Here is a 26,398-nt window from a genome sequence, read left to right on the forward strand (position 1 = left end):
TTTTCTAATGGTTTATATGTATTTGTTTGTTTTGTGTGGCTTTCCTCTGGGTACTCCGGTTTCCTCCCACACTTCAAGACACGCTGAGAGGTCAATTGGCTCCTTTCTAAATTGACCTCGTCTGTGATGGGGACCTTAGATTGTAAGCTCATTTAGTGCAGGGACTGATGGGAATGTGCACTATATAAGTTGCTGCGTAAATGGTTGCCGCTGTTGTTGTAGCAGTAGATCTTTGGGTACGGATGAGCTAATGCAGTGGTGGCGAACCTTGGCACTCCAGCAGTGCCAAAACTACAAATCCCAAGATGCATCTGCCTCTGTGAGTTATCTCTGTGGCTGTCAGAGCCTTGCAATGCCTCATGGGACTTGTAGTTCCAAAACAGCTGGAGTGCCAAGGTTCGCCACCACTGAGCTAATGTTTGGACCAAACCTGAGCTACTTTGGACAAGGAAGTACTATGGGCACAACTCAATCAGCTGCAGGTCGGGCATTCCCTGCATTGAAAGAAAGGGGTAGGATTGACATGATTTACCTAATACGGCCACAAAGCCAAATACCACCCCTCCATTCGTTCATTCATCCGAAGCCTGACTCCACCGTCACGTATATCCTTCACCAACACCTCTTCTACTAGCATAGACCAGTGAACTAGTGCTGCAGTCCAGGTCTACCCTCTTGTCTGCACCCATCAACGTGACAATTACAACCAAGGTGTGGTGACTTGGGGACCCTGTCAATGGACAGCCCATAGCCATATCAATGTTGGCACCTGAAAAAGGAACCTACAACTGCAGCAAAGAATCAGGACCTGGCCTGTCACATGACCTCAGATTCAGGCAAGCTTTTTTTGGCTGCTTAGATTAGAATGTTTTAAATTGCTGTGGGGGAGATCTCTGGCCAGAGCACAGCTTTACCACCACAAGTCTCCAGGGAAGGTTCGCAGGTGTCCTCATTGGTGTTCCTGTCCATAGCATCCTAAGAAAGATTGCGTCTAGACCCGGGGAGCACAAGAATGACCTAGATTTGGGCAAAAATGTCAAACAACACATTAGAGTGCTAATATTGGCCTGTCAGCGGGTAAGACAGGTTGCTCCTGTGCCCATATTTAGCATGTAATTGATCTTTCTCCGCACGCTTTGCTAAAACAGGTGGCGAGAGAAGCAGGCGTGATGGATCGCTCAGCTTAATACCCGCTCTGAGTTATTGCGCTTCCATGTTGGATACAGAGGCGCACAGTTGAAATGATCTCATTTAGATCGGGGAGTTAGGCCGAGCATCTAAAGTGCAATAGATGGTGAGGCCCGGCCATCTCTCACTCTATTAACTCTCTGCTTAATATTTAGTTAGCAATAAAATGCACCATTAAGTGACATGCTAACTCCATAAAGAAATCATTGCTTTGTTGAAGTGCTTAGCATTCAGATGCCCTTCTATGTTGGGCTACAGGTGTTTTGTAGTGGCGTCTATAGGATTCCTGAGCATGGCACAGTCCTTAACCTCACCGTTGCTGGATAGGCGGCACCCTGCACTGGAACTTATTGGTCTATAGATGACTCTTTCTGAGCATTTATTCTGGATGTCTACAGCCAGCTGTCTAAATCTGACTATAAAGAGGCCCTGTCGCATTGCCCAATCAGGGCTCCCACCTCTCCTCCTTTTTTGTGGTGACTGCTGTTGCTGCAAAAATGTCAATTTGCTTTCGGATATAGGGGAGCATGTGACCTCCACCTGAAATGCAGGAGCTCAGGCACAAGCATGGCCACTGCTCCCTCTGAGCTCTGACAGCTATTGTTGGTGGCTGCTATGTAATTGCAATGGATTGGCAGGAGAACACTGGTGTGCATGGTTACTGGGCTTGGGCTTTACATAGACCCTATTACTTTGCTCTAAAAGGGTTAGAGCAGCCTCCACAAACCAACTTTTTGTGGAAATTTTAAAAAAACAACTAAAGTGATGCCCAGCCTGCTTGTCCCTCCATGACAGGCCTACTTGTCCCTCCATGACAGGCCTACTTGTCCCTCCATGACAGGCCTACTTGTCCTGATCCAAAAAATAATTTTAATTAAAAACGTGTTTAACCGTACTACGAAGCGCTCTTCAGTGCACACACATAAAATGCCCTGCACATGCATTTATTCGCACGCAGATGGCAGGGTTGATTTTTAATTTTTTACTTTCACTTATATTTTTTTACTTATGTTATCATTGTTTTACACTTTTTTTTTCCCTCATAACTTCATTGCTATCTTACAGGGGCTAACAAGCTCCTGGAGGTGACAGGTTCTCTTTTTTTTTTTTTAAGGAACCTGTCGCCTCCAATACAGGAGATCGAACACAGCATTGTACTCGGTCTCCTGTGACAGCTGAGACAGGAAGCCTGCGAGTACTGCTCTCCTGTCAACGACCAGAGAGCAGATCGGAGAACGGACGTTCTCCTGTCTGCTCCCCGCTCCTTATCCTGAAGTAATTTGCCGTGGTCCTGGGGGGACCCGTAAAACTACCACGGACCATGTAGGGGGTGGCGGGGAGGAGTGTCACGCGGGCTGCTTGTGTCATGTATGAGGCCTTCAAAACAAATTTGGCAACCACAAAAATCAACTTGTAACCAGCTTTCAAAGCGGCTGAAGCCCCCAGTGTGTCCCCACACTAAAGCCATCATTTGTGTGAGGACACACTGACATTGTGATGTGCTCAGCTTCTGGTGTGTCCCTGTGCCCTTAGGGAGGTTGGGTTACCCCCAGGTGTACCTGTACTGAAGTTCTCCACTGCTATATTTGCTCCTAGATTAGGACCACACTACAGAGGAGCCTTGACGAGGCAGTTTGGCTTCCACATGTTGTGCAACTTAAACCACTGTTTTTAAATTGACACTAAACTCAGGAATTTAAATCTTAAAGGAGAACTATGGGGTCGGGTTTTCCCCATAGTTCTCTTTAGGGTAACGGGAGGACACAAACTAGCGTCCTCCCGTCACCCTAAGCTCAGTATACCGCGAGCTACAGCTCCCTATATACTGAGACGCCGCAGCTGAAACGGATCCCGACAATTATGTCTGGATCCACCCAGCTGTGTGAGTGACAGCTGGCTCTGCCTATCTAGAGGCAGAGCCAGCTGTACCCTCCCACGTCCGTTCCGCCAGTCAGCGCTGGAGGATCGGAGGGGGGAATCCAGTCCCTCCCCTGTCACGGCTCTCTGCCGTGACGAGATCGAGAAGTGAGCGAACGCCGGTATGTGTTCGCTCACTTCCCGATCTACTGAGCCGACCTGTGACAGTCTCATTATCGCAGGTCGGCTAGAACTATGAGGATGAGTGAAAAGCACTCTTTTGGGTCACGACCCACCAAGGTTACAGAGTAACCTATAAACCAAATCCACACTGCACTTAAGACAATAGTCCTCACAGCCGCTCAGTCTAGGTGCTGGGTCTCGGCTCGCCTCAGTACATCAATAAACACTGTCAGCATGGTGAGCGGCAGCAGATGGAGGCACATCAATTCCTCATTCTCTTGTACAAAGTGAGCACCCAGCCGTGCTCAGCAATGAGCATTTCCAGGGTCAGGGTTGTCAAAATCCCAGTTGCTCAAACAGCAGTTAAGGCACAGTCTGTGCTTGATTGGCTGAATTCATCGAAGTATGAAAAATCAAAGTACTTGTGACCCTACATGCACACATACGAACGCAAATGCGCACAGGACGTACATGTGTATGTAAGCTAGGGATGCACCGTTACCGGTATTTCAGTATTGAGTACCGATATGTGTGTATATGTATATGTGTGTGTATATATGTGTGTATATATGTGTGTATGTATGTGTATATGTATGTATATATATATAATTTATATTTTTTGGTACTCGCCGATACTGGAAGGCCCATTAAGGAAGCCAGGCGGCGTGTAACCGATTAGCCGATTAGCAGGGAAGCCGTCCCCATGCTTCTCGTCACTAAGTGAGGAGTAAGCATGGAGCCAGCTTTCTGGCCAATCAGGAAGCCGGCGCTGTGTAATGAAGCAGAGCCCGGCTTCCTGATGGGTCGGGAAGCCGGCCCCATGCTCTCTCGTCACAAGTGAACAGGAAGTATCTGGCTAGGCATCGGAGCATTTGGGTGAGTACGAGTACTCGGCATCGGCACTGATACTAGTATCGGTATCGGTGCATCCCTAATGTAAGTGATTGCACAACACTTTTTAAGCAAAAATCAACAACGGACCAAAAGGTAATAAAACTTCCAGGGGAAGCTTGAAAATACAAGTTATTCTTTACATTGCCTGCAGTCCACTCTAAATGTTTTATTTGTGTGGCTGCTCCATTTCAGACCTGTTCAGGATCAGTTCCTGAGATGCAATATCAGCGTTCCTTGCTCTGCTCCTGCATCTAATGGTTAAGTATTGAAAGTGATGCATAGAAATGTGTGTTGTTGTTGTTATTAGATAAAGTTATTGGTTCTCCGTTGTCTGTTCCTTTGTCGTCTGACCTCTCTGTGGCCTTCCAGGGTGAGCGAGGAGAAGGAAGTAACGGAGGAGCGTTTGAAGACCGAGCATGAATCCTTCGAGAAGAAGATCCGGCATTTGGAGGAGCAGAACAAGCTGATCGCCACGGAGCGGGAAGATATCCTTTTTTATCTTCATTTGTACACCCCTTCACCCCCCTCCCCATCTTCTCACCCTGCATCCGTACAACTCTCGGATATAATTATTCTAATTTATGGAGAGGAATAAGTCTGCATGTGTTTCCATTCTATAGCATGACTTAACAGCATGGGCCGGTGGCTGCGTGTGGCTGGAAACTGCCATCCAGCTGTTTGTGCCATGCTTTCCTCTGTGAAATCCACATTTGTCATCACGAATTTCCCATTCCCCCCCCCCCCTGCAGAACACGAGCTCTTTCCATAGCGATGGCTTCGCTAAGCTGTTGCTTTAATCGGATCGCCCCTGAGCTTGATTGGGGGTCAGCTAACCTCGAGACTGCCACCTGGTTTAAATATGTCTGCCCCTGGCCTGCCGGTAAAGGTAAATGAAAGAGCAGGGATTGTCTTCTCTATTAATATGCTGGGTCACATGACCAATATCTTAAAGGTCCCATATCCTAGACTTTTTGTATCGGGTTCATTTACTAAACCATTGCTGTAGATATAGCTTGGCATGCTTGGTAACAAAAATAGGTCCAAGGGGCATATTCCGCTCCTCATGTAAAGCTGTTGGGCAGGGAATGCACCTCATTGCAACAGATTGGGTCGGGAGGAGGGGGTGGCAGTCACACGTCTTGGCTCTGGTTTCGCACCAAGCCCAGGCTCATCACTAGTAGTTAACACCCTGTATGTATGGCTGGTGGCCTGTTCTTCCCTGGGCCACAAGTCCATAATGTCCCCCCGCTGTACTTATTCTAATAGCAGCAGCTTCATTAAGTAGTGGGGGGACCTGGACCTCTTGGACTCCCAATCTGTCTTGCTGCCTCTCACTGCCTAATTTAATTGATAAGCCAGGAGACTGTTGGCCTGTCCTGCCCACCATGATTGATCGGCAGACAATCGCCTGCCAGAATCCTACCCACATAATTGCTGAAAGACGGCTGCAATTCCTGTTGCAGGAGGGGATTTGTAGTTCATTCCAGAGGCACCAGAAATGACGTTGGCTGTTCTCCAATAGCGCTTCCAGGTGCCTGGACAATGATGCCGTCATTGACTTAATAACTGTACTAGGTATTTATTGATTGTACATAGGGACAGGAATTATTGGTGCAAACTGAAAACTATCCCAGTGTCCTCTTAGTCTGAATGTGTTTGCGGTAACACTTGTTAATAACCTGTATTTAACCCCTTCGTGACGGGAGACATACACTGTACGTGATGAGTTATATCAGGCTTTGTAATGCCGGTAACAGCTGATTCTCAGCGGTTACCAGTCATTAATGAATGTCTCAGTATTGAGGCAGTCATTAATGAAATAGTTAAGCTTTTGTAAAAGCTTTTTTCTTTCATTAATGAAAGAATGAAGCCGTTGCATGCAAATACGGTAGCACTAAATAGCGATCCCGTATTTGACAGCTCAAAGTAGCAGAGTGAGTCACCTCTCTGCTATTTGTTTTGACAGCTCGATGTTTATGATACATTGCATCTCTTTGGTGAAATGTATCCGACTTCTGATCGTCGTCTGGGCCGATCAAAGACCTTTTAGTGAGATCTGAATCTGACATGCAGTCAGGATCAGTCTCTAAGGTTTATTATTCGCTGTTCCTACGTTTGGGAGCAGCCTAATAGCCAACATTTTTTTTTTAAAGTTATTTTTTCAAGCAGTCATAGTGACTGCTTGATATAAACTGACAAAAAAAAAAGTGTAAAAAAAATAAAAAAGTGTAAAACAAAATTAGGAAAATAAAAATGATATACAACTATATTTTTTATACTATAATTATTATAACAAATTTCTAAAAAAAAATAATTATCAAAACTTGTGAAAAAAAAGTTTTTCTTCTAGTTTTTTTTTTCCTCCCCATTTTATTTTTTTTAAATATTTTATTCAAATTAAGAAGGCGTTAAGTACACATGTTTGATATAATTATATAGCCCTATCTGTCCTCTAAAAAACAATATATAATATGTGTTGGTACATTTAGTAAGAAAGTATATTACTGCTGTGGAAGAATCACACAGCAAAAATGTAAAAAGTGTGTCAGTCATTTATGAACAGAAACTGAAAACTAGCTCAGTCATGAAGGGGTTAAATGTGTGGTAGTGCGCATTATGTGTGCATTATCCTTCATTCTGAATGGCACCCCAATGAACATGTATAGTACAGATGTTCCTCGCTTACCGACTTACCTGTTTTGCGACCACTCGCACTTACGGCGGATCGACCTCCGACCTTGCGCGTCAGCGTCAGTGCGCCGTGTCGCCGGCGGAAGTGACGTCCTCCGATCTTCACTGCGGGTCCCGGTATATATTTCCAGTGCCCGATGTACAGTACACTGTTCGGTGCTGTACATCGGCAACGCTATACAGTACTGTACTAATGCAGTATAGTACTGTATAGAGTTCCTCACTTAACGACCAATCCGTTTAACGACCTGGTCGTAGGAACGGAACTCGGTCGTTAAGTGAGGAATACCTGTAGTCTAAATGCGCCCCACAACTCGCAATGTGAATGCTCTGTGCGTTTTTGGTAATAATGGTGCAGGTGTAGTCTTCCTTTTGTTGAGGCTGTGCCCAACATGCTTCACTGCATGGTAACACATATGTTTACACCAATGCATTCATCATCGTAACCTCAATGCATATCCAAACCCTGAAGCACTGGGTGACGAGGTCTCTGCTGAGGAACTGAGACCGTTGACACTTCAAATATCAGCCGAGACTGATCGGTGAACTCTGAAGTCCAGCTTGTTGGACAGCCAGCAAAGAAAAAAGTGTCAACATGAAGGGAAGTGTGTTACTCGCAGGATCACCTGGTGAAGAACGAAAACTCGTGCAGCCACTATATCTAAGGACCGGTAAGCTGCAATATATTATATTTTTTGTATTAGAGGTTTACATACACTTGAAATAACTGATGTCAGGAGGGAGCTCAGCCAGAACTGATCGATGCACTGTGAACAGTCTCTGGTCTCGGTCCCCCAGCACAGACCTTGTCACGCAGTGCTCACCTGATCCCTGCGTCATCTAATTAACCTATCTTGCTGTGCTTACCTACACGAGGAGCAGATCTGTGCTTGTATAATTGGGAAGTCTAGTAGGAGGGAAGTGTAATGCGTTAATTATATTTGCCACCGCGCGGCCTTTTGCCAGATATGACTATACAGAGGCCACAGCGGTGCCGTTAGCGCCGTCAGTACGCACTCTAGTTCAGGTTTCTGCTGTCTTTTATAAATGGTATTAGTCACTGCAATGTAAAACTATGGGGCTGACATTACAGTGATTAATTAGGAGAATAGAGGGAGACCAGAAGGCGAGGGCACCTAGGTTGAAAGCAGTGAGCAAACTGTACCACTGCAAAAGAACAGGTGAAAAGGTTAACACGTTACACCTGCATCCTGTTATCTGTTCCATTGCCTTGAGGTTCGTGTGCAGCCCAGGCAAACATATGAACCAACGCGTACATGCCCTGTGAGAGCACATGCACTACTAAAAGCAAGTACTGAAGTGTGCACTTGATTTGGGCTGTTCACTAGTGCTGGGAGCTGAAGGTAAATAAAAGCCTTGCTATCTACCTCTATGACTAAGACCAAGGCTGTATGGTGGGCGAAACACGTCGCAAGCAGAGCCACATTGGGTGGGTGTACTTCATATGTGAGTGACCTTGCTTGCTCTTTGTTTGAGTGATTGGTGTCGATAAAGTTTGTGACAAAAAAAAAAGTGTGGCTTGAACGTTAAATACTGTGTAGGTAGGAGGCGGATCCCTAGAACCCAGACACCCCCCAACCTCTGGCTACATGAGCCATTTGTCAGTATATGGTTGTCTATCCCAGTTGTATGATCACCTGGGGGAAGCAGCATTGTGAAAATGAATGTTTTGTACTAAAGATCAGGGCCCATCAAAAATCAGTCTGAGCACTTCGTAGCCATGCAGGAAGGAGAAACTGTATCAAAGAGGACCTCATTTTTTAGCTCTTCTGTATTGTCCATTGAGGGACACAACTTGATGGGTTTTAAGCAATGTAGAGTTATGCTGCCTCCATTCGTCCTGTAGGTGGCAGTATAACCCTACGTCGTTTAATACCCTCAAACTGTTTCTCTCTATGGACTCCGAAAAAAATTATTTTATGGTGAGGCCAAAAATCGTATTTCTGGCTTTCTGTATGTGGCGAGAGACGGCATGGAATCTGCAGTGGGTGTGTTTTTAGGAATTCCTCTCCTGTCTCGCAAGCAGAGATTCCCAGGTTACTAGATCACCAACCAAAGTGAATTGGGTAGACGGGTGCATTAGTGATTCTTTAGTAGGAAAAGATGAATTGCAGAACTATACACTCCTCCCCCACACAATGCAATGTCTGCCAGCTCTCTCACTGGCTCCGGCCTCTTTGCCCTGGTCGTCTTCTGGGTTCAGAATCTTCAGCCTATACCAAAATTTGTATACGGCACTCTACATCTCCCCTTGAACAGGTAGCAGCTGAAACTGCATGGCTGCTATCGGTCAGACCCAGCTGTCACTGAGAGCCACGGTCCCACTATCAGGTTCTAACTGATTGGTGATTATGATTTTTTAACATAAACCAATACTGTAATGTGCGCCTTACTGTAATCCATGGTTGTTTCCCTTCTCTTTGCTGCTCTTCCTTTTAAATCCGTATCTCTTCTCATGCTGGGGGAAAACTTCTGTTTTGCAGCAGACTGCCTTGTCTCAGCAATGATGATTTCAAAGACATTTTTTTAATTTTTTTTATTTTCTCACATCGGCCCACCCCCCACCTCGAACAATTCTCATTTTCATTATCGCAAGATAATTGATGGAGTTTCGCTGACTTGCCGCAGTAATGAGGTTTAAACGTAATAACGCACTCCTGTCTAATAATTGAGCGCTGCCGGCATTAAAAAGCCTCCTAAATCAGTAGCTTTGCTATGAATTTATTAAGGGTTTTTTTGGCATTAGCTTTAATAGCGGTTATTTACATAAGCGCACATCCCATTAACCGCCATCGGGGCTGGAAAACATGCTGAACTCTTCATATTTTCATATAATTATTGAACATAATGGTTTCATTTGCATCTCTAAACTGCGCTGCCGCTGTCAGGCTCGGCAAGAGAGCCTCAGCGCAGGCTCTCTTTTTCACGTAGGCTTTCTTGACATCATTAGATTTTATGCTAATCTCCGTCCCCCGGATCGTATCATGAGGACAGATGCCGCTGCCGTTAATATACAGCTCCCTTGTCACACCGCCCCGAAGATAAGTCGGAGGCGATTAGCGGGCTCGCAGCTCGTTTTTACCTGAGGCGTTTTCGCCGCCAGGCCGGTGACGTTATTAAAGTGAAAGTTTGCCCCTTTTTTAAAGGCTTAGTTTACCATTCTGACCATGTTTTATATTGCATCCATGTTCATTTATTACAGGTATTTTATATATCGCTGACAATCTACATTACATAGTTGCACATTCGCATCAGTCCCCTGCCCTCATCAGTCCCCTGCCCTCAATCTAAGGTCCCTATCGCACACCAGGCCGATTTAAGACAGGAGCCAATTAACTTTCCAGCATGTCTTATGAGTGTGGGTGGAAACCAGAGTACCTGGAGGAAACCCACACACGCACAGTTAGAACATGGAAACTCCTTGCAGATAGTGAGCTGACAGGGATTCAAACTGGGGACGCCCAGTGCTGCAAGGCAGAAGTGCTTACTAAAGCACTGTGCTTGGGGTATAACGTGAAACATGGTCACATCACAAACTCAACAACCCCTTCCCGCTCCCTGTGGCGGAGGATGTGGGAGACACAGAACACACACGGAGACCAAGAGTGGTTTTTAGGACCCTTGACCAGAGTGGTTCTTAGGGGCTCTCAACATTTAGGATAGGGCAAGTGTAACATCAATCCGGGCTAAAACAGCAAGGGACAGCATAGGCACGGTACAGGGGCGCAGAGCAGGAATCCGGGCAAGGCAAAGGACTACAGCAGCAAGGCACGGTACAGTTAGAGTCCAGGGGCACAGTTCGGCAATCCAGGGGCACAGGGTGGCAATCCAGGTGCAGTCCAGAGGCACAGGGCGGCAACCCATGTGGCACCCCGGGGCACAGGGCGGCAATCCAGGCACAGCGAAGGGGTAACAGCAACTGGGTACCGAAGGGGTACCCAAACTGGGTACGAAGGGGTAACAGCAACTGGGTACGACAAAAGAGGGTCACGACTCACACTTAAGGCATCAGGTCACGCCACAGAAGAGGAATCCACATGGGATGGTAAGGCAGGAGGTGGTCTTTAGAGCTGGTCTGTGGAGCCTCTTCAGTGTTCGAGCAGGACAACAGTTCACAGCTAGTAAGGCATTAGAAGTCCTAATAGTCCCCAATCACAGAACACGCACATCCGGAGCTAGATGCCCCAGCCGTCCTCACTTCTTCTAGTCCCTTTCCAATGAGACCCTCCAGCCATGAGTCTTGTCTGTCACTGAACACTCTGACCCCTTTCTCTGAGCACAAGGTTGTAAATATCTTGTACCTGGAGTTCAGCAATCGGAGATCTAAGCCGAGATGGCTGTTGCCAATGCGTCTGACTTTGTCCTGGTGCAGGATACACTACATCCTGAGCTTCCTGCTGAGAGGAGCCTCATCTCCAGACCTCCAGCATGGGCACGGAAATTCATGGATCAATTATGTAGATCGACTGACTAACACAAGGCCTTTTGCGCAAATGTTCTTAGAGGTTGTTAATTTCCAAACGCATCTAATATTTTGAAGCTAAGATTTCGGGTCTATGTTACCCCTCCCCCATTTACCTGAATCGCAGGATTCTACTCACTGCAAGACTGGTGGGATTTGTCATTTCTACACAGCTGGAGGGCTGTAGTTTGCCTACCCCTGATCTACAGATTCCAGTTGACAAGCAGTTTACCATGGCTTTGGTAAAGGGGCCAGATGTCGGCACCTTGGAGCACAAGGGGTTCCCCAGGGGCACAGAGAGTGTTTTCAAAGAATAACACAGGTACCTAAAGACATCAAAGGAAGTTGAATTTCAGCTCTGTTACATACAAAGTCAAGTTGGCTTTAATGACGGGCTCTTTTGATAGTTTACACTAGTTCATTGGTGTCAATTTAATATAACTTGCTTCAGTCTCAAATTAAAGGTGTAGACGAAGGTCCCCTCCGAAATGGGGCGCAGGTCCCCTCCAGAACTGGACTAAGATGGCAAACGTATTGCATTTAAGGGCTGGGACACCATTGCTTTAGCCGGCTCCGATCACACATTCCGCGAGCGTCTGCAGCTGGCTCGCTCCGCCGCGCGGCTCGCAGCGTTATCATTGGGACTGCAGAACGAACGAGTGACTTGTGAGTGGAACGGCCACTTCCAGAAGCTTCCAGTGGAAGTTGCTCGGAGCAAGGCTTCAAAGGGGATTGTGGCACTTTGAAGATTGGAGCTCAGAATACGACTTGAAAGATTTGCGATGGTCCTACTGCGTGACGGAGTGGAGACTAATTTTCTTTTTTTGTAATGTTTTGGAAGTTTTTTTTTTCTTCTCCTTTTGCGTTTTGTCTCCCTCCCTCTCCTTCAGGTTGTTCGTATAATTGGTGGGAAAGACTTCTTCTTCTTTTTTTTTTTTTTTTTTTCTTCAAAAGAAGCTTTTATCATCTGATTAAGTTCTGCTGCTTTGGGAAATGTTACACACTGTTATGTTGGAGATGGCAGCTTGGTGGACCCGTGACGATGAGGAGTCCAGCTACACAGAATCACACTGGCCAGCTTACGTTAAGTCTCTTGTTTCCCTGAGATGTAGTCATCTCATCTCTTTAAACTTTTATTATTTAGTTGTGCTGCTCTGCTGTTTCTGTATTGGTGTCCAGTACTTATGGGATCAGGTTTCTAGATTGATGGCTAAAACGTATCCCTTTATTTTTTTTCCCCTCCCTAACGTGACCTGGGGACGAGGCTGTGGTGAAACTTTCTCTATGACCGCCAACCAGGAGCCAAGAATTGCTCCTTACAACAAACCGGAGAGAAACATGGAAAAGGTTAAAGGATATCTAATCCCCAGGAACAAAGTTCTAGCAGCTTCCTGGCCCTTAAATGAGGTGGCTGCATTTGTTTTCTTTTTTTTCGGTTAAGAACCTTTTCTAAATGTACAGAAAAACAACCTGAGTGCAGTGTCCATGCCACTTGTTATATATTTAACTGTAAGCACAATCTATTATCCAAGCTTTGTTCTGTGCTCATGAAATTAAGATGAAGAGAGGAAGATGTTTTTGTAGTCAAAAATCAGGAGAGCAACCACAACTTCCTCCATAGATGCAGTGAAGTGAGTGGCCAAAACCACCCTAGGACCCCATGGTCCCTGTGTGTATTGTAAAGTAGCCACCGCTCCAAGCTCACTCCCGGGATGGACTACAATCTCACATGTAGTTTACTGATTTGTATTGAGATTGTAGTCCATCACAAAAGAGAGCTTGGAGTGGTGACTACTTTACGACACACACAGGGACCATGGGGAACAAAAGTAGCCCCCCTCCAGAAGTAAGGAAGGTGTGTGGACCAATTTAGAGATGATTTTGATAAGCACATTTTTTATTAGTTAACCCCTTCATGACTGAGGCCTTTTTTTCATTTTTTTGTACCCATGTTTTATATTCCACATTTTAGGCCTGAAAATTACTTAAAACCCCCCAACATTATATATTTTCTGAATGCCAAGACCCTATAGAATAATGAATGTATTTTTAAGGTTTAACTTGAGTTTAGTGTCACGTTTAAACCCTTTTGATTATTACCAGGCCCATGGCTGATTTGCAAGGATTTCACTTTCACAAAGTACCCTAGGTCTTACCAGCTTGGATGCCTCTCTTAAGCTGAAGGTTCCAAGTTTTTAGGTGGACCCGTTGGGTATTCTCAATGATCTGGGAAAGGCTTCTTCCAACCCTTTGACTGAATTAGAATGCTGACTGTGAGCCAGGTCTTCTCATCTAACATTGGTACCCGACCTCACAAATGTTCATTCGGCTGTGGGCATAAATTTCCACAGACACACTTACTCCCAAAATCTTCTGGAAAGCCCTCCCAGAAGAGTGGAGGCTGTTAAAAGCTGCGGAGGGTCTCCTACAAATACTCCATAGTCGTGCCCATTTTTTGTGGTGGGTTGTCAAGCAAGCTGATCTCGGTTTGATGGTCAGGTGTCCACATACTTGTGGCCAAGAAGTGAAAGCATAAGCCAAATGGAGACTGAAATATTTTGAATTGGTCTGACAAGACACATAAGCTTCCATTGAGTGTCATTTTTAACTCTGCATGGGAGCAGAGCCTGCTTATGAAGTGAGCGGACGTGGCTGCTCTCATTTACACAGATAATTAGACTGTGAATATCCGATCGCATTTACAGCATCGTGTAAAAGTTTTGCACCCCTAATTAACGAGTGTTTTGTTGATTCTCTGTTAAAACAACTTAACACCTCCTCTATAGGGAACAGACCTGATCTTGTTGCGTTTCTGCAAATTCTGCTACCATCTTTAGTGTTTGCTTAATTTAACAGACTGGAAAAAAGTAAAGAATAAAATGTGATGAACAAAATTTTGGGCAACCTGTGAGTCATGTTAATTAGCATTCCCTTTGGCAGAAATCACAGCCTCAGATTACTTCTTGTAGCAAGTGAATACCCGACGATGTTTCTAACTTTTCCCCAGACAATATTTTGTGGGACATTGGCTGCCACACAACCCCAATGCATAATGGAGCTACATTTTATGCCTATAGTGGAAGTTAACCGCTGCCACAAAATAAAAATATTGGGCCTACGGGAGCTGTTTGCCATAATGTGCAAGTACACTCAGCATAATAGCACTTTAAGGCAGACTTGCCTTGCAAGCAATTCCCTCCAGCGATGTGATGTCACCGGTCCTCCTCATGCCGGTGCTTCCATCTTCTCCCAGTCATCCTCTGGGTTTGGGGTCTTCGGCCTCTTGATTGGGTTGGGATGATGTAACTGACACATGTAGTGCAGCGGCTGGTGTAAATGGGCCATTACAGCAGTTGTCACGATCAGGCTCAGAGTCCAGTAGCTGAAACAGCAGGCAAATTTGTGGTATAACAGGCCGGGTTTGGTACACAAGCAGACGGTAGTAGTATAGGAGCAGGCAGAAGCGTAGTCGGCGAACAAGCCGAGGTCAGTAGCCAAAGGTATCGGGTATGAAGATGAGAGTAGTCGGTGAATCAACAGCCAAAGGTCGGTACACGGGTAGCAGTATGAGCAGATTGTATTGCAGAGGTAGCAGGAAGCAAGATATTGGCAGGAGCACAATAATCTGGCAAACAGGAAGTGCAGAGGCATGGCTAAAATAGGAAGTTCAAGGGAGGAGCAAGGAGTTCAGCAGAAACTAGGTTTAACTGAGGATTACACAGGAGATCAGGCAAGTAACTATCCAGGTAGAACCACTGCCAGCTACAGCAGAGGCCCTGGGTTCAGATCCGGTTCCTGACAAGTAGCCGTAAAGGAGCTGTTCAGGGAGCAAGTTTAGGGTTGCACAACAGCCATAAGCTCCCTCTCAGCATGTTGCAGGACTCGTGGAAGTGGACGTAGTACTTGTGTCAATGTCAAATCTACCCTTGCACTGGGGGAGCACTGCAGAGGTTAATTGCTAATTTTCATCTTGGGTACTGTTAAAAAGCAGCTATACATGCCTCATCACTTGCTCCCCTGGCAGCCATTGTTCTCCCTCTCTTCTCTCTGATGCCCTAGGTTGAGGGTTGGCCCTCTGAGGTCCATGACCCACAATGCAGGACTAGCAGTCCTGCATTGCTAGTGAGGACCCTGAGTGTGAATGGCACAGAGGGGCCACCGAAGAGAAGCGGCTTTAGGAGATTGGCTGCGCAAAAAGGAGGAAACCTACGTGAGCGGGGGATGACGGTAGTTAAACTGCTTTTTAATGGTACCCTAGCTTACTAGAACTTGAATAAAGTTAGCAACCGTCATAAAGTGCTGAGCAGTTGACTTTTTCATTACAGGCTTCTTCTGTCAAAGTCTGTATTGGTGTAGACCTTGACACTTTTTATATGTAGATAAAAAAAAAGATGCACTCTAAGCAACAATTCAACTGTAGGTCCTCCTTTTATAGTCCTGATTTTGGAGAATTTGCTGCACCTGTCATCCTGCCTGTGGATCATTTGTGGCCCGGGCTCTGACTGTCATGGAGATGTTCATGGCTGTCGTCTCGCTGAGCGGCGTTTTGATCTGAGAGGTGGCAGTCTGCTTTGGAGCATTTGTACTAGATGCCATTGTATTTGGCCCATGGGATATAAGCATCGCCTCAGAATTCAGCAGCAGCTGCTAATGTATCGCATCTTATCGACAAAACAGGCTCATGATCCCCCCCCCCTCATAACTAGCAATTTGTCAGAGAAAGATTTAGAGACGAGAATTGGTTCATTTAGACATATTGGATTTGTTTTCACATTTGCAGACAGTTTTAATTGCGTGTTGATGGAGTCTTTTCCCTCCAGCAAAGGAGAAAGAGATTATGCAGCCTTTACAAATCTGTGTATAATGGCGACCCTGCAACATGGTAGCATCGTGTTACCAAACTCTCTGATATGTGAAAGAAGCATGCTAGAAATAAACACTGGTTTCTTCTAGGGATACACAGTTACCGGTTTTTCTGTATGGAGTACGAGTACCGATTATTTATATTTCAGTACTCGCCGATACCGAGTACTGGTACTCGGGCGTCCCGAGGCTGGGTGACACCCGGAGCGCTAACAGAGTGTCACCCCGCCGAGACGTCACTGTGCGATGACGTCATCGCGCACGCGCGGCAGTATTCTGATACCTGCCAGCGGCCATCTTGGTGATGGACGCCGGCAGAGAGAGGCGGGGACGTTCACCCGGCGGGATAAGGTATGCTGCCGGGTCCCCTCTTCTCTCCTGATACTGTCGGGCGTTCGGTCCATGACCGAGCGGCCGACTTTTCAGAGGGGGGTGACACCAAATTAACTGAGTCATTTTGGTGTCACCCGGGTGCGGGCCGCACCCCCCCGCACCCACCTTGTGACGCCACTGCTGGTACTTCCAGTAGCCTAGAGCCGGCTTCCTGGGCAATCAGCAGGCCAGGCGGCGTGTCATTTCCCACCGCTCGGCTTCTTGATTGCCCGAGAAGTTGTCTCCATTCTGTTTGGCCGGGAAGCCGGCTTCCCAGCAAATCGGCAACGAGGCCGGCCAAACAGATCTTACAAGATGGTGACACAACCCCACCCTGCAGGCACCTCATTCCCCTCACCTAGATCCTTAGCAGCAGTCATTATCGTACCAGTGCCTCGGCTAGCTGGGCAGACACCGCACTCCTGAGTCAGCCCACGTCTCCTGTATGCACAGCACCCACGTAATCGGCCCTCAGCCTGCTACTGCGCATGCGCAGACTGCCCAGCGCTCTCAGAAATAGTGTGCATGCGCAGTAGCAGGCTGAGGGCCGGTCACGTGGGCGCTGTGCACACAGGAGACATGGGCAGATGCGGGAGAGCTCGGAGAGCGGTGTCTGCCCAGCTGGCCGAGGGACTGGTACGGTAATGACTTCTGCTGAGGATCTATGTGAGGGGAATAGTTTTCTGCAGGGTGGGGGGTCGATTCGCCATATCATATTTGTTTGCCCGGCTCGACACTGACTGGGTAGCCAGCTTTCCGGCCAAACAGCATAGAACCAGCTTCCCGGCTCAATGTTCCCTCGTGGCACTGCCAGTCAGAGGAAATCTCCCTCTGACCGGAAGTTCCAGTAACGGGAACGGTATCGGAGCATTTGGGCGAGTACGAGTATTCGGACCGATAATAGTATCGGTGCATCCCTAGTTTCTTCAGACTTGGCCATGTAATCTCAGCTTAATGTTATAGAGAGACCCTTTCTAAGTACGGTACTTATATTCAGTATTCATTGCAGTGTTTGGGGTGGCCACCGTCACAATTGAGTACTTGTCGCTGGTATAAACTTGCCTTGCAGGGCAGAGAAATGCCCCCCCAACTGCACAGACTGCTCACACTTGGACTTTTTTAGCAGCTGATGACCTGCAGTATTTCCATCAGTAAGGGAGCTACTCCTTCCTTTTTCCAGCCAGCGATGGAGCAACTTGTAGAAACTGTCAAAGTGAACCTTTTTTTTATATAAGGGCTCATTCAGAAGGGCGTGCACACGGTCTGCGTCCAAGTGTGGGCACCCGGACCCGCACGGATGTGCAGGTTCAGGTGTGTGTGACCACATGTAATTGCGCAAAGCTGCGTCCTCCCATAGGGAAGAACAGGCTGCTGCCCGTAATTACACGCAGCATCTGTCTCTTACAAGATTGTGAATGAGCCCTTAATGTATTTTCTCCATCAATACAAATGGTTTAAAAATACTATCCCACAAGTTTGATCAAAAATAATGAAAACATGCCTCTGCTTTGTGGTGATTACACTTGCAACACCCCTAAGCAGCGGTTTTCTAGCTTTTGGGCCAACAATCTCTAAGCACCAGCGGACTGTAAGTGATGGTCACTAGGGTGGTAGGTTAACTACGCAGATAAGCATTTACACAAGTGTTTGAAAGAAAATGCACACCATTCACAGCATCCTCTGCTGCCGTGCCCAGACAGAAATGTAACAGAGTTTACCTCTGTAAAAAGTTGCCAGAGCGTAAAGTTATTAATATCTAGGTAACACATTCAGAGATTCAGCTTTTCAATGTTTAAATATTGTTTTTATGAAAAGAAATGCAGATCAGCAATTTTGTTTTTACAGAAAAGATAATAAAATTGAACATAAAATGAAAGGACTAATTCTTAGAATCCAAATAAGATGTACGGTAGATCTTGTGTATATTTCTTAGTATGCCTAATGTGTCCTTATTAACCTTTTTATAGGCAGGTTTGGTGTCCGTCCAATTTGGTGTCTTCTTATACTGTATATTAGTGTAACCACCTTTTTATAAAGGGATGGAGATAGAGAAAGATTCTGTGAGTTTTTAGTTTTAGATTAGAAACCAGACTTCCAAATGTCTATTGCTCAAACTTCTCAAATATATGTTAGTTTTACTTTAAAGGAGAACTATGAGGAGTGATTTTCACTCATCCTCCATAGTTCGAGCCGACCTTTGACAATGAGACTGTCACACGTCGGCTCAGTAGATCGGGAGGTGAGCGACCACATACCGTCGCTCGCTCCCTTCTTGATTGTCTCTGCAGAGAGCCGTGACTGTCACTCACGGCTTCCTGCAGTGATTCCCCCCCCCCCCACCTCTAGAGAGGCAGAGCCAGCTGTCACTCACGCGCCTGGGTGGATCTTGACAGTAATGTCGGGATCCATCCCGGCTGCGGCGTCTCAGTATACCACGAGCTGTAGCTCTCTATATACTGAGCTGTGGGTCACGGGAGGACGCTAGTTTATGTCCTCCTGTGACCCTTAGGAGAACTATGGGGGAGAAACACTGACCCCATAGTTCTCCTTTTAAACAGACGCAGGATGAAATATTCCGGTACGTCAGGTTATTCTGCTGCCTACCTGAGAAAAGACGGCGCAGAAAAACCCTTTCCACTTGCAGCATGCCTCAGGTTTTTCTTTTTTCTATTGTCCTGGGAGAAATTATATCGTCTCTCTTCTGAGAGAAGACTTTTTCCTCCTTCTCCCAAGATTACTTTTTCATCTAGCAAGTTTCTCGAGTATGTACAGAGCCAGAAGGGGCTCAATTTGCAGCTTTCTGGATTGGCTGATCCTTGGCATCCCAATGGAAGCCGTCCCCGGACCTTGATGAGAAGAAGCTGGGCGGATCGATTCAAACTTCGGCGCTCTAGTGGCCTGTTCTGCACCCTTTTGCTCCTGTGCAAGTCCCCTTTTGGTGTTTGTACTGTGCAAGCATGTGCCTCTTTACCACCTTACCTTTCTGCCATCTCCTCCAATCTACAATCCTCCAGCCATTCGCCTGGTCAGACGGCATTAACCCTTTCTGTTCCAGCAGTGGTTTTTGCAAGTACCCTCATGGGCGATTTCTCACTCTTGTAGCATGGCGGATCATAAGGCAAGGCAGAGGTTTTGGGGGTCTGGCCAGCTTGTGAGACTGTTTAGGGGGGTTTTACAGTTTCTTCCCTAAGGGGCCTAACAGTCTGTATTATTGTCCCCTGCTTGAGTTGCAGCACTCCTGAGTCTTCCTGAACCTGTTTAGTGACCCCCTTCCTTGATTTTATCTTGGTTCTCAACCACTGTCTGAATTGATGGGAAAATTGTAAGCCATGGTAGTGGACTCAAAATGCAGGGGCCGTATGCATGCTTTCACACCTTCTCACTTTAGTCTGACTGAGTTCCTGAGGGCGACAGTTGCTTCTACAGTCTGCTGAGGAGGATTGTACCCTTTTGTTGGCGCAGGAGGAGTCTGTCTGCAGACCTCTGCCCACCAGTGCTCTATGGAGGATGGATTCCTATAGAAGTGGACAGTCCCTGTGGTGGACCTGGCCATTTCCTGTCTTTATGAGACTCCGGACATGGGGATTTCCTTCACTGGGAAATTTTTTTAAGACCTGGTGGAAAAAAGTCTGGAAGCCCTTTTCTAGGAGCCTGTTTTCCCTCGCAGGGCCTGCTCTGCAACTTGCTATTACAACCATGTCCATCTGCCAGAACATAGCTGTCTGGTCAATGGACATGTCTCGGGAGCCTGGATCTATCCTAATGGATCCTTCTGTCCTCCAGCAGCTGAAGCTCAGGCCTGTGACCCTTTTAATTGGTTTGATGTGCTACACACATTCTGCACGCAAAGTCAACCATTATGGTCAGCATGATGGCCCAAAGCAGGGGTCTCAAACCTCCGGCCCTCCAGCTGTGGTGGAACTACAAATCCCATGAGGCATTGCAAGATTCTCAGCCACAGACATGACTCCCGAAGAGAGATGCATCATGGGATTTGTAGTTTCACCACAGCTGGAGGGCCGGAGGTTTGAGACCCCTGGTCCAAAGCAATGAGGTGCACCTGTTGGTGGAGAGCATGTAGGCTGCAGCAGATAAGCCGCATTGAGATGGAAAAACAAAGATGGGGATGAAAAATCGTATTTTATGGGGGAAAAATATGGCAATTGTATGATACACAACGCTTTAACAAAGTAAATGCCATTTCAGTTAGGGCTCAGATCTACTGTAACATTGAAAACACGGTGACAAGTGGCCTTTAAATCTGTTTTACCATTTTGTACTTCTTCTTGTCTCTAACCCTGAGCTCCTAGTCTGTGCCAGCTGGAGGTTGCAGAGGATCTTGTCATACAGTTGTTATAATGATTCAGCCGAGTGTAGCTTCGGCTACTGTGCCTGTAGACTCGGGTGACCCCAAATAGGATCAGTAAAATGAACATTGTCATTTGTAGCCCGAGGTTTGTTTTAAAGGGATGGTTCTATATGAACAGTGTATTGCTAAACATTCAATGGTGTATCTATAGACTAGTTCTCCTAAATACCATCTGTTTTTTTTTCTTTTTTTCCATATACATTTTTTATTGTTTTATCACCAAAGACAAGACAATAGAATACAATGCAGTAGTATACAATACATGGTGCTTAGATCATGTTCAGGATCTTATGTCAAGGTATAACAGAGGTTACATAGAGATTAATGTGTTAGGATGAGTTTGTATGAGCACTAATCTTTGTTGGTCGACTAAGTCTCATTCAGAGGCAGCTGTCTGTCCATGAGGGAAAGATAGCGTATTTGGTCTAGACTGTAGCTCAGTGTATAAGCAGATTGATTGGTAAGTTGGTATCGCCCAACATGGGTAGAGGACCTTGTAACCTCATGGTATAGGTAAAGGTACCTTTTTAAGCACTGACATTACAACAAGAAACATAGGGGACACGCAGACAGAAGGGCCATCTAATGTTTTTAAACAAATATAAATGTTTAGTGACCAAATATATTATCAAATGATTATCTTGATATCAGTAGTGTGCTGTGGAGACTAGGGATGCATGGATACTAGTATCGGTGCCGATATTGAGTATTTGGGCAAGTACACATACTTGCCCAAATCCTCAGATACCGGAACTTCCAGTCAGACTGAGATCTCCTTCTGATCGGCAGTGCCGAGGGAGCATGGAGCAGGCTTCCTTTACAATCGGGAAGCCGGGTGGCACCTTATGACCTGCTGCCCGGCTTCCTGATTGGTCAGGAAGCCAGGCAGCCTCGGCAAGTGAAGCTGGTGTTCTTTTGATAGAACCCCCGGCTTTCCAGGCAATCAGGAAGCTGGGTATCGCATACCTGGCTGGAGACTAGTTAGATGAGGAGGCTCCCCTTGCACCTTGCGTCCCCCAAACTCCTGTGGATGGGAACAGAGCCTGGCAAACGGCAAGTAGCACGGCTGCCTCCATTCAACAGGGAGGACAGTGAGAATCGGATGGCTGGTCTCTATCCCCGCTTCCTGCTGACACCCATGAAGCCCGTCACGGGCCCGTAGGAGGGGCACCAGAGCCTGGGAAACAAGGTGGTGGGGGTGCTCTTCCCTGGCCTCCGGAAATGATCTTGCGGCAGCTCAGCCGGCAGAATCGCTTTCAGCGTAAAGCTGACCATCGGCTTTACACATGTGAACAGTCTGTTTTACAGGGGCGTATGGCATACGTCGTTGGCAGCGAAAGGGTTAAAGGACCACCTATGGACCATTTTGGGTACTGTAGTTTTTCGCAGTTTTACAGGCCCGCGTAGTTTGTCATATTTGGTATCTATTTACTCATCTTTTTTATATATTTTTATATTTTACTGAAACAAATTGCATTTTTTTTTTTATACTGAAAAATGGATCTGCCACCATTTTATTCTCCAGGATCTGCTTTCAGAAAATACAGGTGAAACTCGAATAATTAGAATATCGTGCAAAGGTAATTGCAGTAAGTGCTGCAAAAGGGGCCCAAACCAAGTACTGAGTACATATGCATGCTTGTACTTTTCAGAGGTCCGATATTGTTCTATGTACAATCCTTGTTTTATTGATTGCATGTAATAATCTACTTTTTTGAGGTTGTGGATTTGGGGTTTTCATGAGCTGTAAGCCATAATCATCACAATGATGACAAATCACGGCTTGAACTATCTTGCTTTGCATGTAATGAGTCTCTCTCGTATATTAGTTTCACCTTTTAAGTTGCATTAGTGAAATAAATGAACTTTGCACGATATTCTAATCGAGTTTCGCCTGTATATATATTTTTTACATTTTCGGGTGTATTAAGCAATTTGCATGCCTAGAAATGCGCATTTCAAACTGTGCAAAAAACACAATAAGGTTTCTGGCAGCAGAAGGGTTAAGACTGCCGTTTATTCAATGTTCATTATAAGGCATTTCATGAAAAGCGCCAACAACTTGTAAATAAGTAAACTACGTGAACCCGGTGGACTTGGTCAGCCCAGCCTCTGGTGTCATTATGCTTTTCATCCAGCAGAGGTCAGTATACACCCACTTATGTCACATCGCATCGATTTAACCCTTGTCTAACCTTTGCTGCCTCAACCCGGTTTTCTACATTTTTTTTTTTTCTTTTTTTTTTTACAAAAATACTTCAGCGACTTGCATTGCTAGATGAGGGAAAGGGTTACGTTGGTGTATTTGTGGGCTGTGTATGCCCGGCATAAAAGCTGCTGCTGTGAAGCTTCTTTTGAAGATGTGGTGGAAGGGATTGAGGTGATGGTGGCAGTGGCAGAACTCCTGTAGCAGCCTCAGAAAAGCTTTCATGTCTTCTTAAAGCTTTTGCACGAAGGAGAGCGTCCTGCCCTGTATAATTAAATCTCACTTTGCTGCCATCTCCTCAAAGCCGCTCTCGTAGGGAAATCATTCCGCGCCCGACCCCCTCCGCGCCGCCATCCGACTCGCTGCCCAGATTGATTCCCAGAACGCTCTTTATTGTTGTTTATCTTTTAAAGGTGGTGGCGCGAACGCCTGTGTAATTCCGGAGATGAAGAGATGACCTAAATAACAAGTAGAAAGCATCGGAAAGTAGTCGACGGCGGCGTGAATATTCCGAACGAGGAGGCATGCGGGAACGATCGTTTTATTTAAAGGACCATTTAACCAAAAATATAGGCTGCATTTTGGAGAAAGGGCTGATAAGTTTCTCAGATGAGGATACAAAGTTCTTTTTACCTGTCTGGAAATAGATTAGGACTCACCGTTCAGCCTTCTGTTCTGTTATATGCTGTTCTAGGCTAATTGAGGCCAATGGAATAAAAGGGAAAAAATCCCAAATGTTGTGTGTGTGTGTGTGTGTGTGTGTGTGTATATATCATTTTACACTCGCATTGGTCCAGCTTGCATATGTCATACCTGATCAGCTGCTGGGAATCCTGTAAAGCACTATAATAGCCATAGCTCCCCCAGCCTGTGATTGAACAGTGAAGGAGAAGAAGCAGACTAATGAGCTCATCTCTCTGTCACTGTCAGACATATAACCGATTCCTCCTTTAATACTTACTGTATGAGCGTTCATAGGAATCTCCCTCTGTCTTCATTGACAGGTGGCTGCTGCAAGAATGCCCGCTCTGATCTTTCGAAGATTTTATGACCAGCTCCTTAGATCAGTTGACTGAGGGATGCCGACCGAAAGGGTGCCGACGCCAGGACCCACTGTGCAAATTTCAGCCAGTTCATCCAGTTCATCAACAACCGGCTAAAGCTGGCCATACACTATGTGAATTTCAGAGAGGATTTACCTCATGTTGGAGATATTTCCTGACTTTCTGCTGCATCTACAGGACAAGTCTCCCTTAGCGGTACACAGATGACAATTCAAGAAAAAATTTACTCTTGCAGTGGAGCTACCCCTGGAGGGGGGGGGGGGGAAGAGGGCAAAATAAAGAAAATACTCACCTGATGCTCTGTCCCATCTGGCTTTTAGATCTGTTCCTGCAGCTTCTTCTTCCACAGGCACTGGCAGTCTAAGGATCTGCGACTTCATCACATGTAATGCAGTGCATTAGATGTGTGTGTGTGAGGGCATGCCATGCCCGGAGTGGAGGGGGGAGAGAGGTGAGTGGTCACTGCCACAAGATTGAAGATTGACTATCTCTTTATTTTGGCACCTAGACTGAAATGAGCACCTAACCCATTTGCAGTGAGGGCTTAGCCCCACTGCAAGGGTTAATTTTGAGAAGTCTCGAAATTCTTTAACACTCCATACCCTATTCGAAATGGGGGGGATTTTGGCTTTAGAGTTCCATTTTCTGTTCAGTGAATCTTTGGTGGACCCCACATACAGACTGGGCCTAACATCCAACAAAGGTCAATTTGAAGACGGAGAAGATACCTCAGCGCTGTTTTAGGTTGCGTTCACTGACTAGCGTTAGTCCAAGCATTGTATGCCACAGCCATGATGGGGTGCTGCAGCTGAGAGGTTGAGTTAGTGTTACTATGTTGAGATTTTGTTTTCCGTCTCTCAGCTCAGCAGGTCCAATCTGAAAATGGAAATAAGTTGTCTCTTGATTGAAATGATTGTTTCCTTGGCACTCTGGGGAAGGCGGCCCATTGAGCGTGCCCGCTTCTAATGGCTCTACCCTTGCAGTGACATTGAGGTGCAGTCAAGGACAGCAAGAGACAAATAAAGCCAAGAGTGACATTAGCCTACCAATTTTCCCAGCAGGGGAGTGACGCCGCTTGATTTGTTACCTCTCGGCAACGCTGGCAGGAGCCATATTGATAAATCAGAAAGCACTTAAAATTATCTTGTTGTCTAGAGGTGAAAAAAAAATGTTTTTATAATGTCTTTATGGAAACATCGCTTTTAATGTCACCCTCCCAAAACGTCTTGATTTTTATGCTTCACCAACTTGTTCCTGTTTAATTCTTTAAATAGCGCAGATCTGCTTAATAGAAAGAGGAAGACTTATAAGATTTTAAAATATAGCAATAGCTGTTTTATACTTTAAAGGTGAACTATGGGGTAAGTGTTTTTCCCCATAGTTCTCTTTAGGGTCACGGGAGGACATAAACTAACCTCCTCCCGTCACCCAAAGCTCAGTATAGCCCACGATATACTGAGAGCGCCGCAGTCGGGACGGATCCCGACAATTCTGTCGAGATCCACCCAGCTGGGTGAGTGACAGCTGGCTCTGCCTATCTAGAGGCAGAGCCGGCTGTGCCCACCCCCTCCCTCGTCCATTCCTTCACTCGGCGCTGGAGGTTTAGAGAGGGGAGGAGGGAATCCCTGCAGGGAGCGGTGACTGACAGTCACTGTATACTGTAGGGAGACAATCGGGAAGTAAGCAGATCGGCGCATGTTTCTGCTCACTTCCCGATCTATAGAGCCGACGTGTGACAATATGTGGCGGTGGTTAGTTCCAATTGACACATCCTACAGCCATCACAGCAGGACGTTCCCTTCCTTTCCAATGCAGCCCACACAGCTAGTTGGCTCTGTCACGGTCAAGTGTAGTCATGTCTTTACAATGGAACATTTTTATTATCAATATAAAAGTAAAAAACAGGCTCCCATAAAGCTTCCTTCCAGGGAAGAACCGGAGCATACGTAGAGAGAGTGGCAACACTGAAGATGGTGAATTAGCTGGAACAGCATTGCCACTCTAAATATGAACACGATCAACCAAGTATGTACCAAGAATATAGTATTGAAAGAAATGTTGAGCACACAGAAAGCAAAGTGATCTTTAGAACCCGTTACACAAACCTTTTTTGGTTTACTGGCACTTTAAAAACTAGTTTTTGATAGTTTGGCTTTGTTTCCTTCAGAGTTTCTGTTCACTTTTTCGCTTAGAAACTCAGCAAAATCTGATTTGACCAGGAGCGCCCA

General features: G+C 46.1%; 1 protein-coding gene across 1 annotated transcript in view; it reads left to right on the top strand.

Moving 5' to 3' along the window:
- KIAA1328 (KIAA1328 ortholog) overlaps positions 1 to 26,398 on the top strand; it is a gene marked incomplete at its 3' end in the record, with an annotated part of 110,210 nt that overhangs the window by 16,997 nt on the left and 66,815 nt on the right. The window contains exon 4 of the mRNA XM_018568776.1: positions 4,492 to 4,607. Coding sequence (XP_018424278.1) covers positions 4,492 to 4,607 — 116 coding nt within the window. The remainder of the gene's footprint in view (positions 1 to 4,491; positions 4,608 to 26,398) is intronic.

This window comes from Nanorana parkeri, unplaced genomic scaffold (assembly GCF_000935625.1).
Source record: "Nanorana parkeri isolate BGI_ZX_2015 unplaced genomic scaffold, ASM93562v1 scaffold1242, whole genome shotgun sequence".
NCBI lineage: Eukaryota > Metazoa > Chordata > Amphibia > Anura > Dicroglossidae > Nanorana > Nanorana parkeri.